Source organism: Leucopleurus acutus, assembly GCF_964270905.1.
Source record: "Leucopleurus acutus genome assembly, chromosome: 20".
NCBI lineage: Eukaryota > Metazoa > Chordata > Mammalia > Artiodactyla > Delphinidae > Leucopleurus > Leucopleurus acutus.
Genome location: NC_139162.1, coordinates 14944721 through 14960033, shown reverse-complemented (window position 1 = coordinate 14960033; position 15313 = coordinate 14944721). Strand labels below are relative to the sequence as shown.

Below are 15313 nucleotides of genomic sequence, written 5' to 3'. Positions count from 1 at the left end.
TTTCAGTAGTTGTGGCTCGTGAGCTCTAGAGCGCGGGCTCAGTAGTTGTGGTGCACGGGCTTAGTTGCTTCGCGGCATGTGGGATATTCCCGGACCAAGGCTCGAACCCATTTCCCCTACACTGGCAGGCGGATTCTTAACCACTGCGCCACCAGGGAAGCCCTGGACAAAGGTTTTTCAGCAAATTAAAGAAAAGTGGTGAGAGAATTGATTCTTCCCCTACAGTACGAAGTAACGCGAATGACAAAATCAAAACAACCTGTGCAGTCATAGGCCAGAGCTGTGTTTATCTGCTAAGTGGCTATTTAGTTTGGCAAAATTTGAATTGCATTGGTTTTCAGTTTTGTTTATATTTAATTTCTATTCATTCTTTCATCAAATATTTATTCTTTGGCTTTTATGATTATGTAAGAGCTTTAGGAGAGAGATTACGCCTAGTTTTGTGTATAAATATATTTAAGAAACAATACAATAATTTAAATCCATCGTAGGGGTCTGCAAGAATGGTTTTCTTTAAAAAAAATACATTACTAAATTTTTAGCAACACTGACTTAGATATTCATCATCCTCTATCCCCTTACAGCTTAGACTTAGCAAATAAAGATCTATTATAAAGTTAAAGGTAGAGCCAGTTGTGTAGACACAGGTGGTGCTGCCCTAGCTATGAAGGCCCATTGCTTTATTGATCTCTGGCATTTGTTTTCAGCTTATAGGAGCTCCACCTGGGTCCTTAAAACAAAACCTTTTGTCTCCTTGACAAATTATTACCAATTTCTAAAAGAATAATAGTAATAAGATAAACCCACCAAGAATGTATTTAAAGGACCAGGCAGCTGCTGAGCCCCAACACGTTTTTTTAAATTTATTTTATTTATTTTTTATTTTTGGCTGCGTTGGGTCTTCGTTGCTGCGCGTGGGCTTTGTCTAGTTGCGGCGAACAGGGGCTACTCTTCTTTGCGGTGCGCGGGTTTCTCATTGCAGCGGCTTCTCTCGCGGAGCACTGGCTCTAGGCGCGCGGGCTTCAGTAGCTGTGTGAGCCTCTACACTTTTCATGTGCACAGTGCACAGAGAAAATGTTCTTCAAAGGAAGAACCTGGCTTTGGTTATACATCACAACAGGTATCGTTCTAGGAAATGAGCTGGATAGCCCAGAGCAACATGGAGAACATAATTGTTATCAGCTTAACAGGTTTCATTGCAGCTTTCAGGAAGCAGAAGATTACTGTCGTGCTCAGAGAGGACACCCTGCTTGCACTTGGAACCAGGAGGTTCAAGACCTCCTCCGGGACTTTCTGGAAGAAGGAAAGAAGTGGTAGGTTGGGGAAAATTTAACGCTGCTGGGAAAACATCAAGAAAAAAACAACCCAGGTAAGGCTCTGAGGTTTAGTGTTTATGAAGGAAACTTCCTTACTTTTACTCTGAGACAAGAGAAGGAAAAAAAATTAAATCTTTCCCCTTTTGTATACAGAAAAAGCAATCACTTCACTTTGTTACCATCATTCCTCTGAAATATCTCCACTTTTGTGCTCCAGCCTTGGTTTGTCTGTGTCAGAAAAATGATGAGATTTTTCTCAGAGCCTCTCTAAAGTTAACTTACCTGCTATTTCACTAAAAGTGTCACGCGAGATTCTGAAATGGGAATCCTTTTACGGTCACTTTTTTTTCCTGGTAAATATCTCTTTATCATTCTCTGCCCCACGTTTCCTAACAGAACCCTGGAGAGAAATTATTTGCCTCTTGTCTTTCTTACACAGATATTTTCAAAATTATGCACCATAATCCTGTGGTCTTAGAGAAGAATCCAAGGCATTATTATATCATCATCTTCATTGAAGTCTAGGTAAATTAATACTAAGCCTTGTGATAATGCATAATATGAAAAAATAAACAATCTATAATTTGTTGGGGGGCAATCCTAAATTTCCATCTATTGGAAGCTAGCAGGATTTGGTCTTCATAGTTATATTTTTCTAAATGTTCGACTTTTGAGTACGAGCCTTATCTGGGTCTGGTCTCCCTGCAACAGATGTCACAGCCCACTGGGCCCCCACGCCCACCTGCATTTACCTGTTCTGAAACCCCAGTCGGATCTCGTCAAAAGTGGACTTGTGCTCACTGGGGCATTAGTTCATTTGCCAGGCTGTTAAGTGATGAGACCACATGCTGCTAAAGACCTAATTGTCACAAACTGATTGTAAACAAGGAGAACGTGTGAGAGCAGTAGGTAAAGAGTCTGTGAGTGATGGACGGGAGAGGCTTCCTCCTGCAGCCCCTCTGGTAGTTGGGCAGAGCCATTCCTTGACGTTCCCTTCACTTCCTGACTTGGTGGGCTGTGGGAGAAAGTGTACTGATAAACCCCATTAACCACATGTACCCCTCCAGTCCTTTTAGCATTTGGGCTTTAGGGGGAAGAACAGGAAACAAAGGAGGAACACAGAATACAGTGGAATAGAGGGGAGCTTGTTATCATTTAGAGGTTTGCTTCTTCAGAGGTAGGAGGTGAGAATTAAGCAGGGGGTGTGCGTAGTTGGGATTTTTTTTTTCAATTAACGTACTTCATGCAGTAGTCACAAAGCATTTGTTCATAGCTCAGTGAATTGACAGAGAATTCTGAGAATTCTCAATGATGTCTCAGACTGTTCAGGTAAAAATTTTGTTGCACTTTTTTTAAAAAAATCACAAATACATTCTTAATAAAATATACAGCAGCTCTGGATGCTTCATAGAACAGAATACATTGCAATATTTCTCTATTACAAGAAAAAAAAAGATCACCTTCCTCAAATACTGGCTATTGAAAGGACCCAGTATTGCGAATTAATATATTTCGAGCTTCAGACCTCTCCTTCGTCACCCTTTCAAGCTCTTTGTGATATCTTTGTCCCTTTTGCCATGATAACGTGCATGCTATTTTTAAAAATTAATTTGTATCGGAGTATAGTGGCTTTACAAAGTTGTGTTAGTTTCTGCTGTAAGCATGCTATTGTTAATGAGGCCAAGGCTGTGAGCATAATCTCTGCACAAGTCAAGTGCCCGAGTGTTTCGTTCTTACAAACTGCATCCCTAGAACTGGCAGCTATCTTACAACTGTGCGCTTTTCTCATCATCACAGGAGTTTATTTCGCCAGACCCATCTCCAGGATTGGAAAAACAACCCCTAATGTAGTCTAAATAGTGTTGATTATCCATCCATTTTTCACTCTCCAAGAGTTGAGCTTTTAGACTTTCTCAGTTACTCTTGGTTTTAGAGTGAAGATGCATTTCCCAGTATTATTTTTCACGTACTGGCAAGAGATTTCTGCTGTAGAACATAGAAAGTTTGTGCAGAAGAAAATCTTGGACAAAAAGAATTCTGTTCGATTTACCCAAGCCAGTTCTCTAAATTCTGAGTCTGTGTTCCGATAATGAGAGGAAGTAGGTCACTGCAGTGAAGAGCTGGAGCTGTGGAGTCGGGCTTCCTGGGTTCCCATCTTGTTTCTGCGACCCTGGGCAAGCAGCTTAACCTCCATGCAGCCCAGTGTCCTTCCAAGGATGGTTATGAGGATTAATTAAGACAATACAAATAAGGTATTAGAACAATTCACGGCATACTATAGCAATTATTACTGTTAACGTTATTGTGCAGTTTCAATTTTTTGTTCAAAGTTTACCTTCTGCTTCTAGATAGCTTCACATTCATGTCAAAGGTGAAAACGCTTTTGGAGATCCAATATTGGTATTAACCATTAATATCAGAGTGTTTATACATCTTACTATGAATTTAAAAAATGCCTCTTCCAAAATAGCATGCTGGTAGGAGATTTGTAAATGTTCAACTACTTAACGTTCAAAAAAGAAGTCTGATGCTTCATATTATTGTACAATATTACTTCAGATACTTATTGACTTTTTCAACATTTGAATAGTTGAACTCATTTTTCATTTACTTTAAAAATAAAAACACTTAAAGCTCACATGTAAGAGCATTAAGAAATTGGAACAGTAAACAAGTTGGAATAAAAAGTAACAGTTTGTGTTAAAAGTGGTGTTGTAATAGGGTTAATATTCCTCTTGTAAGTGCCAAGACAGCTGTACTGGTTGTGAAAGCTTTGAAATACTTCCATGCCATTGGTAAAGTAAAGTAATATTATAAACTCATTACTTCAAACTAACGATCATAGGATGATATAACAACCATTGATAAATGGAGATCTATCCTAGGGACATCTGAAACATATTTTTAGACCTATCTGCCATTCTGGCTAAGGTCGCAGTGTTGCACATCCTTTGAAACACTCTGCTTTAGGAGAAGCACCAGCATATCATTAGCTCAAATTACATACTTGCTACTACTTCGGAATAATGTAGCTTTGACTTTGGTTTTGTTGTTAGTGTGTTATAGCTCTTGTTTAAGTAGTACATGCGTGATGTTTTGATATTTATAAATTCAATAGTTTGTAATAAAATATGAAACACAAGTTCCCACAATCCCTAATGAAAAAATGGATCTAGGGAATAGTCACCAATGGCTGCTAGACTAATAGTTATTAGTTATCACACAGACATTATGTGACTCCTGATGGAAGTACTTGACACCACCTACTAAGCATTCTTATAGAAAGTAGAACTTGAATCTGATTAAGCCTCTAGAGCCAACCAGTTTATAAAAAGTCAGAACTGAGAGCATGTGAGATGGCACCATGGGAATACAGTCATCAAAATCCAGAACTGGGAAGCTTTACAGGATAAACAACTCAGGTTTTACAATAAAGACATGGCAAGATTGAGGGGAGAGAATGAGAAGGAAGTGGGAAAGGGCCACCCAGGAGAGTGGAAGTGAGAATGGACTAGGGAAATACTTCGATTACCAGGCAGGGTGAACGCAGGCCCCTCGTGGTTCATGATCCTGAATTTAAGCTGAGACGTGGTCAACGGGGTTGTATGATTTCTCCAGCCACGTTCAGCAGCGTGATAAGAAACAGCAAATATACACAGAGAGGCACATTCAAGAATGCTGTTGCCCACCTTCTGAACTCTTTAATCTCTACCAATAAGGATTATCGAATACAAAGGAGAATCTTATGCTTAGGATGTAATTTCCTAAAGTAAACTTAATTCTCTGTCTTCTCACTGTTGACCCAGTTGGTGGACCTAATTTTGAGATGTTGTGACTGTGCTCCAGAGCAGAAGACCTACTTCAGAACTCCTACGTTGTTGTTCTTTTTAAAAACAACTGGATAGTTATCTTTAATTGGTTTAACATACGTGTTTTAATTATCACATGTGCGTGTACTGATTATTTTATAGACTTCCACCTAGCGTTTTATCCTATAAGTTAACTTTTGCATTGGCCTCCAAATAGATGCCTTTTCAGACCAAGATGCCAGTTATGAAAGAAATGGGAATAATTCTCATTCACATAGGAAACCCAAAAGGACAAAAAGAGAAGTCACAATACCGAGAAACAAAATGACCTCAGGTGTGTGTAGTGAAATCAATTCCACCCTTAAGGGATGCACAAGACTTAATTAATGCCGAAATGTGTCCACATCACTGGTACTCAGTAAATATTCTTTACATTCTATTTTGTCTGATCTTAATATTGCAGTGTTTGCTTTCATTTTTTTAAATTTATTTATTTGCTTTTATTTTTGGCTGTGTTGGGTCATCGTGCTGTGCGTGGGCTTTCTCTAGTTGTGACGAGCGGGGGCTATTTGTTGCGGTGTACGGGCTTCTCATTGCGGTGGCTTCCCTTATTGCAGAGCATAGGCTCTAGGCACGCAGGCTTCAGTAGTTGTGGCACGTGGGCTCAGTAGTTGTGGCTCACAGCCTGTAGAGTGCAGGCTCAGTAGTTGTGGCGCCCGGGCTTAGTTGCTCCGCAGCATGTGGGATCTTCCTGGACCAGGGCTCGAACCCATGTCCCCTGCAGTGGCAGGCAGATTCTTAACCACTGTTCCACCAGGGAAGCCCTAAGAAAAGTTTTTTTCCCACAAAAGTTTCCATCAAAAAAGAGTCGTGTTAAAAAAATAAAAAAAAAAAAAGAGTCGTGTTAAAGCCCTTGCAAAGTCTTTCATATCGTGGTATTCTCCCTTTTTTAAAAAACAATTTTGAAGGGCTTCCCTGGTGGCGCAGTGGTTGAGAGTCCGCCTGCCGATGCAGGGGACACGGGTTCGTGCCCCGGTCCGGGAAGATCCCACATGCTGCAGAGCGGCTGGGCCTGTGAGCCATGGCCGCTGAGCCTGCGCGTCCGGAGCCTGTGCTCCGCAGTGGGACAGGCCACAACAGTGAGAGGCCCGCGTACCACACACACACACACACAAAAAAAACAATTTTGAAAAACAAATACTATTTGGGGAAAATGCATGAGTATGAAATGACCTCAATCAATATCAATGTTGGCTAATTATAGAGATCACCTGACAGAATGGGTGAAAAAAGAGACAAATTTAAAGTGGATCTAGGGTTTCCCTGGTGGCACAGTGGTTGAGAATCCACCTGCCAGTGCAGGGGACACGGGTTCGAGCACTGGTCCAGGAAGATCCCACATGCTGTGGAGCAACTAAGCCCATGTGCCACAACTACTCAGCCTGTGCTCTAGAGCCCACGGACCACAACTACTGAGCCCACGCACCTAGAGCCCGTGCTCCGCAACAGGAGAAGCCACGGCAATGAGAAGCCCTCGCACTGCAACGAAGAATAGCCCCCGCTCGCCGAAACTAGAGAAAAGCCCGCACACAGCAACGAAGACCCAACGCAGCCAAAAATAAAATAAATTTTTAAAAAACTCTTTAAAAAATAATAAAAATAAAGTGGATCTAGTGATATTCTTAGGGGTGGCAGTGCACAACTTCAAGGGTTGGGTGTCCTTGTCAACAAGCCCCTAAGTATCCTTTAAAAAAGCAATTTAGAAAGTGATTGTTGCAGAGACATCCTCTCATCTAGAGAGAATATGTATCTAAAGAACAAATGTAAAAATCAGCTTTTCTGAATACTTTGTAAATGAGTACTTGTGAGTTGGGGAAAAAGATAATGATAGAATTAGACGGAAGTAAAGATATTTTGGAAAACCTAAATAATTCTGAAATTTCTTCTGGTTATAATGAAAGCAGTGATGTTGAAGATGCCTTTGAAAAGTTTGAATAAAGCTATGTCATGAAATTGAGTTTCAGAAGAGCAAAGCTTCTAAATTAATATACTACTTTGTATAACGTGATTTTAATTATGCCTTTGTAAAACTAAATTACTGAATTAAATAAGTAGACATTTGTTTCACATACATCCTTCAAGTTTATATAGTCAAATTTGCTCAAAAATAACTTTAAAAAAATCTCATTGAGAAAGGAGGTCACCTTATATTTATGTATGTGGGGTCCTTTAAAAAATTTTGTGTCACTTTGCTTTGGGTGTGTGCCTACTAAATTTCATGTAAATGCATCTAATTATTTCACTCACTGAGAATATTTTTATAGTAGAGTTTATCATATTCAACTTTATTTTAATAACATGTCATTCCTTGCCTTGTTCTGTGCTTTCTGGTTCTAACGCTTCCTTGCTTTTGTCTTTTGTTGAAATTTTGTTCTTCAGTAGTCTTGTGTTAATTATTTACCAGCAAGAAGTTTTTTAAACACATTCTTTTTTTTTTTTTTTTTTTTTTTTGCGGTACGCTGGCCTCTCACTGTTGTGGCCTCTCCCGTTGCGGAGCACAGGCTCCGGACGCGCAGGCTCAGCGGCCATGGCTCACGGGCCCAGCCGCTCCGCGGCATGTGGGATCTTCCCGGACCGGGGTACGAACCCGTGTCCCCTGCATCGGCAGGCAGACTCTCAACCACTGCGCCACCAAGGAAGCCCTAAACACATTCTTATACTTATGTTTTTCTAGTTGTCGGGCTCAGGAATGAAACAGTCTCTCTTGAAATCCCCTCATCTGGTTATAGAATTATAGCACAGGTTAGTTTTTTCACCTCCCCACCCTCACTCACTAGATCTTGTTAGGATATTCTGTGGGTTTTATTCAGGTTATTGTTATAGTAAATAATTATTTTTATACTATACAACTTAAGAATACTTTTTTCACGCTTTTATCAAAGCCAGATTTCCAACAATAATTTAGAATTTATTTCTGTTTTAACTGGTTTCGTATTTATCACCAACCACTTTGTACCATAACTTCCCACTTCCGAGTTCTTAATTTCGTTTCATCTCTATTCCAGTTGTTTTTTCAAGAAAGATCTATTGGTGGAAATATTTTGGGAGCTTGTGAATAATCAAAAGGGGTCTTTCTTGTCCCTTCCTAATGTGAAAGGAAAACTTTCCCCAGACAATTTACTGATCTAGTAAGCTTTTATTCAGTGACTCATGAGTTGGGCAACATCCACTCTAGCAGACAGAAACGATCTCTTAAGAGCTGTACAAGGGGAGAGATTTTTATAGACAGAGATGAGCAGGAGCAAGGATGTTATACTGGGCATTTACTAAGTGGTTAATGCAAGTTTACTTATAAGGAGCAAAGGGAAGTGATGGAGCTGGGTTATGTAACTTGTACTGGGCAGGCAGGCACTGACTGGTTGACTTTGGCCTTCCTTTCCTGGAAGAGCTGTTTGCTGATGCGGGGCTTAGCATGAGTGGCTCCATCTTGGGCCTGATCTGGTTACTTTAACATCAGTGAGGCATATGTTAGCAGGGTGTACAGTTAAAAGGTAGGATCAGTTGCTGTAACAAAGGCCAAAATGGTAGCTTAAACAAAATAGAAGTTCATTTCTCTTTTACATAACAGTCTGAGTAAGAGGTCTAAGGCTGAAAGGATCAGTGGTTTACAGGACCCAAGCTCTTCCTTGTTCTGCCATCATCAACTTGTAGCATCCATCTCAGGTCTATAAAAGCTGTTTTATCACCCTGCACTCTATGTTCACACTCCAGCCAGTGGGAAGGAGAGAGGGGTGGGGTGGGGACTGATCCTTTTTTTTTTTTTTAAGGGCACAGCCTGGAAATTGCATCTACTACTTCTCATATCCCATTGGCCAGGACCTGATCACATGTCCACACCACTGCAAGCAAGGAGGGCTGGGAAACGTAGTCCTTAGCTGGACTGCCATGTTCTCATGGAAGGAAGGGAGGACATAGTAGAGAATAACCAACACTCTACAATGAAAGTGATGCAGTTCTTTCCTCACAGTCTTCCCCCTCAAAACTCTGTAGACATCTTTGTCTTTTGGCGCTTAATGCCATAGTGGAAAAGATTAAGGCTAGCCACTCCCCCTTTTTTTTTCTGGTAGGCTTTTTTTCCCATATCAGATTGCTTGTAGAATTTTTTAATCCTTGTGCTGCAGAAACTTTTTTTTAGCATGCATCTAGGTTACTTTTCACCGATTTTGCCTAGAATGTGATGTGGCATATATACATCTTTCTTAGCTTATGAAAGTTTTATTCTATTCTACCCACTTATCCCTTCTATCTCATTTGCTCTGGTTTTGTCCCTGAGCAATACCAGTTATCTATGTGCTATCCTGCTGGCTCCTGGCCTCCATATCTTTCCTGTCATTCTTTTAAGTGAAACGATGGTTTCCTATTTATCACTCTTGTACATTCTGAAAGAACTCCTGACATTTATCCTGCGTACCACTGATTTGACCTTTCCACCTCAGTTCTGTCCTGTATTACCTCCAACATGGATCTAAATTTTTCTGTAGCATTTTTGGTTTTCTTGAAATCCTCTACTATCATTTATTTCTCTTTTAATCTATCTCATTCTTATGCATATTAGCTTCAGTTGGTTTATCTTTAAGATCCTCTGTTTCGCAGTACAGACAAAATAAACCAGACTGTTTCAATTAAGGATGTTAAACAGCTTTCTGAAATACTCTTCTGGATTTTGCTGTTGATGATTTTCAGAGCTACACTTTCCTCTGTGTCCTTTGGAGTCAATTCCCAGGTTCTAAAGTGCTATTCATAGCCTCCATTTTATTCTTTGTTTTTTTCCTTATCTTTTAAGGCAAGATCTGTCAAAACGCATTTGTCTAAGACTAAGAAATTGTATCACCCTACATTCAGCAGCCTGTTGGCTTATTTAGTGGTCATAACCCCTTCTCAGATCGACAGTTGAAGTTCTGGGTTAGTTTGCTGTTCTCAGCAAGCTGTCAACCTAATGACCCTAATCTGAGGTGAGGTTTTACTCAGCTCTACATACATTGCTTTAATTTTCACATCGTTGGATATTATTACACCGGTTCTCAAGATGAGAAAACTAAGAGGTTAAGTCATTTGCTCAAGGCTTCATAGTTACAGTGAAAGGCAAACCAGCTCTGGACCCCAGAGTTTTGACTTCTAGAATCCAGTTTCTGTTTTCAATCCTCCATCCTGTTAGTCAGTCTTCTGGCTTGTCTACAGATGTATCAACAGTGGGAAATGATCACTGTGGTTTCCTATATAAAACAGTTTGTGTTGTTTTTAGCCGTGAATAATCCAAGTAAAAGAGAAATATTTCTATCCTAAAACTTTTCCTTGAGCTTCATTGACTTTCTTTTTCCTATAGTAGCCGCTCATCTTTCAACCACATGCCACCAACCTGCTTGTGCTACTCTGATAAGTACTGACCTTCACAGTGCGCATCTTGGAATATTATTCTTTTTATCATTCTTGGTGGGTCCTGGCAGAACGCTACTCTGTCTCGTAGAGGGCTCTGGATGTAATTTTTGAAGAAGGAAAGGAAAGTACTTAAGTGCAGGAAAGAATCAGGTTTGGTGGATGCTTTATTAAAGAAAAGTTGAAAGCCTCTGTTTGGCTTTCATGTTGGTATAGTTAGCACTTGTTGGTTGGTTGGTGGTTTATTCCCTGCTTCATCCCAAAAGAGGACTTGTGGCATCTTACCAAAATATATGCAATGCAATAAAATTTAATAATTCTTTTAGGGGCTTCCCTGGTGGCGCAGTGGTTGAGAGTCCGCCTGCCGACGCAGGGCACGCAGGTTCATGCCCCGGTCCGGGAGGATCCCACGTGCCGCGGAGCGGCTGGGCCCGTGAGCCATGGCCGCTGAGCCTGCGCGTCTGGAGCCTGTGCTCCGCAACGGGAAAGGCCACAACAGTGAGAGGCCCGCGCAAAATAAATAAATAAATTTAAAAAAATAATTCTTTTAAACAGGGAAAAAGAAAGAAATCTGAGTGAAAGGAAAATAAGGGTAGACCTCTGCATAATCTATAAATTTCACCTTCAAGGGAATTCCTGGCAGACCAGTGGTTAGGGCTCCATGCTTCCACTGTAGGGGGCATGGGTTCAATCCCTGGTCAGGGAATTAAAATCCCGCAAGCCACTCAGCATGGCCAAAAAAAAAAAATTTTCACCTTCAAGAAACTTCTCAGCCTTCTTGCGTCTGTGTCCTGCATAGAAACCTTTTAGTGGATGTCTAAATATAGATGCATATTTATTTGATCCAACATTAACTGCAAAATGTAAGTTTTCTAGCAACATAAAAGAGAACAGGGGTGAAATAAATACCCCTCAAAGCAGCATTTCCCAAGTGATATTCTGTAAGATAACAACCAACATTCCTAAAATGTTGCCAGAAGGAAGGAAAACAAAGGTTTTTTTGTTTTTTTTGCGGTATGTGGGCCTCTCACTGTTGTGGCCTCTCCCGTTTGCGGAGCACAGGCTCTGGACGCGCAGGCTCAGCGGCCATGGCTCACGGGCCCAGCCACTCCGCGGCAGGTGGGATCTTCCCGGACCGGGGCACGAACCCGTGTCCCTTGCATCGGCAGGCAGACTCTCAACCACTGCACCGCCAGGGAAGCGCGACAAAGGTTTTTGACCTTAGGACTTCCCAGAGCCTTTCACATGCCGAAGCCTAACCACTGCGCACCGTCTCCGAGCAACCGATCTACACTGTGCATGTTCCTCCTCCTGATCTCCCTGCTTCCAGGCCTGGCCCCTTGCTGGCCCCTCTCAACCCAGCGGTCCGAGGGGGTCCAGCACAATCAGATCATCCTGCTGCTCCTCAGAGCCCCCCAGTGTCTTCCCATCTCATGGAGAGTAAAATCATGCTCTTCTTGATCGCCTGACGTGACATGCTCTCTCCACCCCCGTCCCTTCCTCCCACCCCACCCCGGGATCTTCCTGGCCTCCCCCAATTCCCCCTTTTTCTCATCTAGCCTTCTTGTTCCTCAAAGCCAGCAGGCTGTGGCCTCAGGGCCTTTTCACCCCTCAAATGTCCCTCTCCAGTGTATTGGCAGAGCTCTCTCTCTCCCTATATCCAACTGTCAGCAAAAATGCCCTCTCCTGATAGCTGAGCACCCTTTCTCTTCATCTGCTTACCTTTGTTTTTTATGTTTTTTCCTTTACTTTATTCAGTACATGGTACAACTTGTGTATCTGCCACCATTACAAAAATGGAGGCTCCATGACAGCGAGAACTTGGCTTGTTTTGTTCGTTGCTGTATCCTCAGTTCCCCAGAACATTGCTTCACATAGTAGATGTTTAATTATAATTTAGTGAATGGTTGACAGTGAGCCCAATAATATAAATTGTGAATTTCAAAGAAGGTACTATGGTTTGCCACTTTCTCAAAACTGTTAGTGCACAGGATCTTTTTGAGAGAAATGCCTATTACTACCTCACAGGGCATGGGGGTTCTAGAACACTTTTAGAAGTACTGCCTTAATTATTCATCCTTTGGTATAATCATATTCAGTCTTTTCCTTTGCATATTTTAATCTTTTAGTCCAAGACCCCGCGCCATTCCATCAGCCCATTTCCTTCAATACCACCTGGAGTCACACAGCAGGGAGTATCAGTCATGCCTGTACCTACCAGCCAGCCTCTCCCTGTGCCACCAGAGCTCACCAGACCTGCATCTGTAACACATGCTGGAAAAGCTCCGGTAGAAATAACTTCAAGCCCCAAAGAGGACTCTCATTCCAGGTGTCTTCACCACTCATCCACAAGCGTCATTTCACAACACATCTGATCAGGTAAATATGGAAAATTGAAGTCACAACTTGAGTACCCTTGTGACCCTGAAAAAACACTTTTACTCTTTCCTTCTAATATGGTGATGTTTCAAGAAAATGATGCTGGAAAGGAGCCGGGTTCACCCTTTACCTCTGAGCGGAACCTAAGAATGCGTGACAGATGATGGGGTTCAGGGCAGGCTGCCCCAGAATGTGCCGAAGATGGTGAAGGCCCAACAAACTCAAGAGCTTTTTTTTTTTTTCTTTTTTTTTTTTTTGCGGTACACGGGACTCTCACTGTTGTGGCCTCTACCGTTGAGGAGCACAGGCTCCGGACGCAGAGGCCCAGTGGCCATGGCTCACGGGCCCAGCTGCTCCGCAGCATGTGGGATCTTCCCGGACCGCGGCACGAACCCGTGTCCCCTGCATCGGCAGGCAGACTCTCAACAACTGCGCCACCAGGGAAGCCAAGAAGAGCTTTTTACCTCCTTCTTAATTGCCAAAAAGAAATTAGATAGGGAGCCTGTACCAGGAAGAGAGCTATTACCAAAGATAACTTTTCTTGCATTAGAAACACATCTCCGCATGGTGTGGCAAACATTTGTTTACCAGACCTTTCCTCTTCTCATCTTCTGTGAAATGTCTTCCTCCCCTTTGATGTCCCAGACTCCTACCCCCTTCTCCTTAGCTCAGGATGGCAGCTAAACCTGAACAGCCTGTCTTGGAGTCTCCCATCTTTGGGACTCCCATACATACGTAATTAAATTTGTTTTTCTCTTGTTAATCTGTCTTATGTCAACTTAAAAATTATTAGACCAGCCAAAGGACCTGGAAGGGAAGAAGGGAAAAGTATTCCTCCCCTAACAAACAAGCCTATATCCCAATTAAAAGCAAAAACTAAACAAGTCCATGAAAATATTCCACAATGGGTTTTATACCCATTTCAGGATTTAATGTCTTCTTTTTTTTAATTTAATTTTATTTACTTTTTTATACAGCAGGTCCTTATTAGTCATCAATTTTATACACATCAGTGTATACATGTCAATCCCAATTGCCCAATTCATCACACCGCCACCGCCACCACCACCACCCCGCGGCTTTCCCCCCTGGTGTCCATGTTTGTTCTCTACATCTGTGTCTCAGTTTCTGCCCTGCAAATCCGTTCATCTGTACCATTTTTCTAGGTTCCACATGTATGCATTAATATGCGATGTTTATTTTTCTCTTTCTGACTTAGTTCACTCTGTATGATAGTCTCTGGATCCATCCACATCTCTACAAATGACCCAATTTTGTTCCTTCTTATGGCTGAGTAATATTCCATTGTATGTATGTACCACATCTTCTTTATCCATTTGTCTGTCGATGGGCATTTAGGTTGCTTCCATGACCTGGCTATTGTAAATAGTGCTGCAGTGAACATTGCGGTGCATGTGTCTTTTTGAATTATGGTTTTCTCTGGGTATATGCCTAGTAGTGGGATTGCTGGGTCATATGGTAGTTCTATTTTTAGTTTTTTAAGGAACCTCCATACTGTTCTCCATAGTGGCTGTATCAATTTACATTCCCACCAACAGTGCAAGAGGGTTCCCTTTTCTCCACACTCTCTCCAGCATTTATTGTTTGTAGATTTTTTGAGGATGGTCATTCTTACTGGTGTGAGGTGATACCTCATTGTAGTTTTGATTTGCATTTCTCTAACAGTTAGTGATGTTGAGCAGCTTTTCATGTGCTTCTTGGCCATGTGTATGTCTTCTTTGGAGAAATGTCTATTTAGGTCTTCTGCCCAATTTTGGATTGGTTTGTTTGTTTTTTAAATATTGAGCTGCATGAGCTGTTTATGTATTTTGGAGATTAATCCTTTGTCCGTTGAGTCATTTGCAAATATTTTCCCCCGTTCTGAGGGTTGTCTTTTCGTCTTGTTTATGGTTTCCTTTGCTGGGCAAAAGCTTTGAAGTTTCTTTAGGTCCCACTTGTTTATTTTTGTTTTTATTTCCATTACTCTAGGAGGTGGATCAAAAAAGATCTTGCTGTGATTTATGTCAAAGAGTGTTCTTCCTGTTTTCCTCTAAGAGTTTTATAGTGTCCAATCTTACATTTAGGTCCCGAATCCATTTTGAGTTTATTTTTGTGTATGGTGTTAGGGAGGGTTCTAATTTCATTCTTTTACATGTAGCTGTCCAGGTTCCCCAGCACCACTTACTGAAGACACTGTCTTTTCTCCATTGTATATCCTTGCCTCCTTTGTCATAGATTAGTTTACCATAGGTGCATGGGTTTATCTCTGGTCTTTTTATCTTGTTCCATTGATCTGTTTCTCTTTTTGTGCCAGTACCATATTGTCTTGATTACTGTACCTTTGTAGTATAGTCTGAAGTCAGGGAGTCTGATTCC

The 15313-nt window shown here is 41.5% G+C and overlaps 1 protein-coding gene across 1 annotated transcript in view; it reads left to right on the top strand.

Annotated features, from left to right (window-relative positions):
• Nucleotides 1-1159: 1159 nt before the first annotated feature.
• The window catches only part of PKD1L3 (polycystin 1 like 3, transient receptor potential channel interacting), a gene marked incomplete at its 5' end in the record, with an annotated part of 58640 nt that continues 44486 nt past the window's right edge, over nt 1160-15313 (top strand). Inside the window, 1 exon segment of the mRNA XM_082863035.1 lies at nt 1160-1313. Coding sequence (XP_082719161.1) covers nt 1160-1313 — 154 coding nt within the window.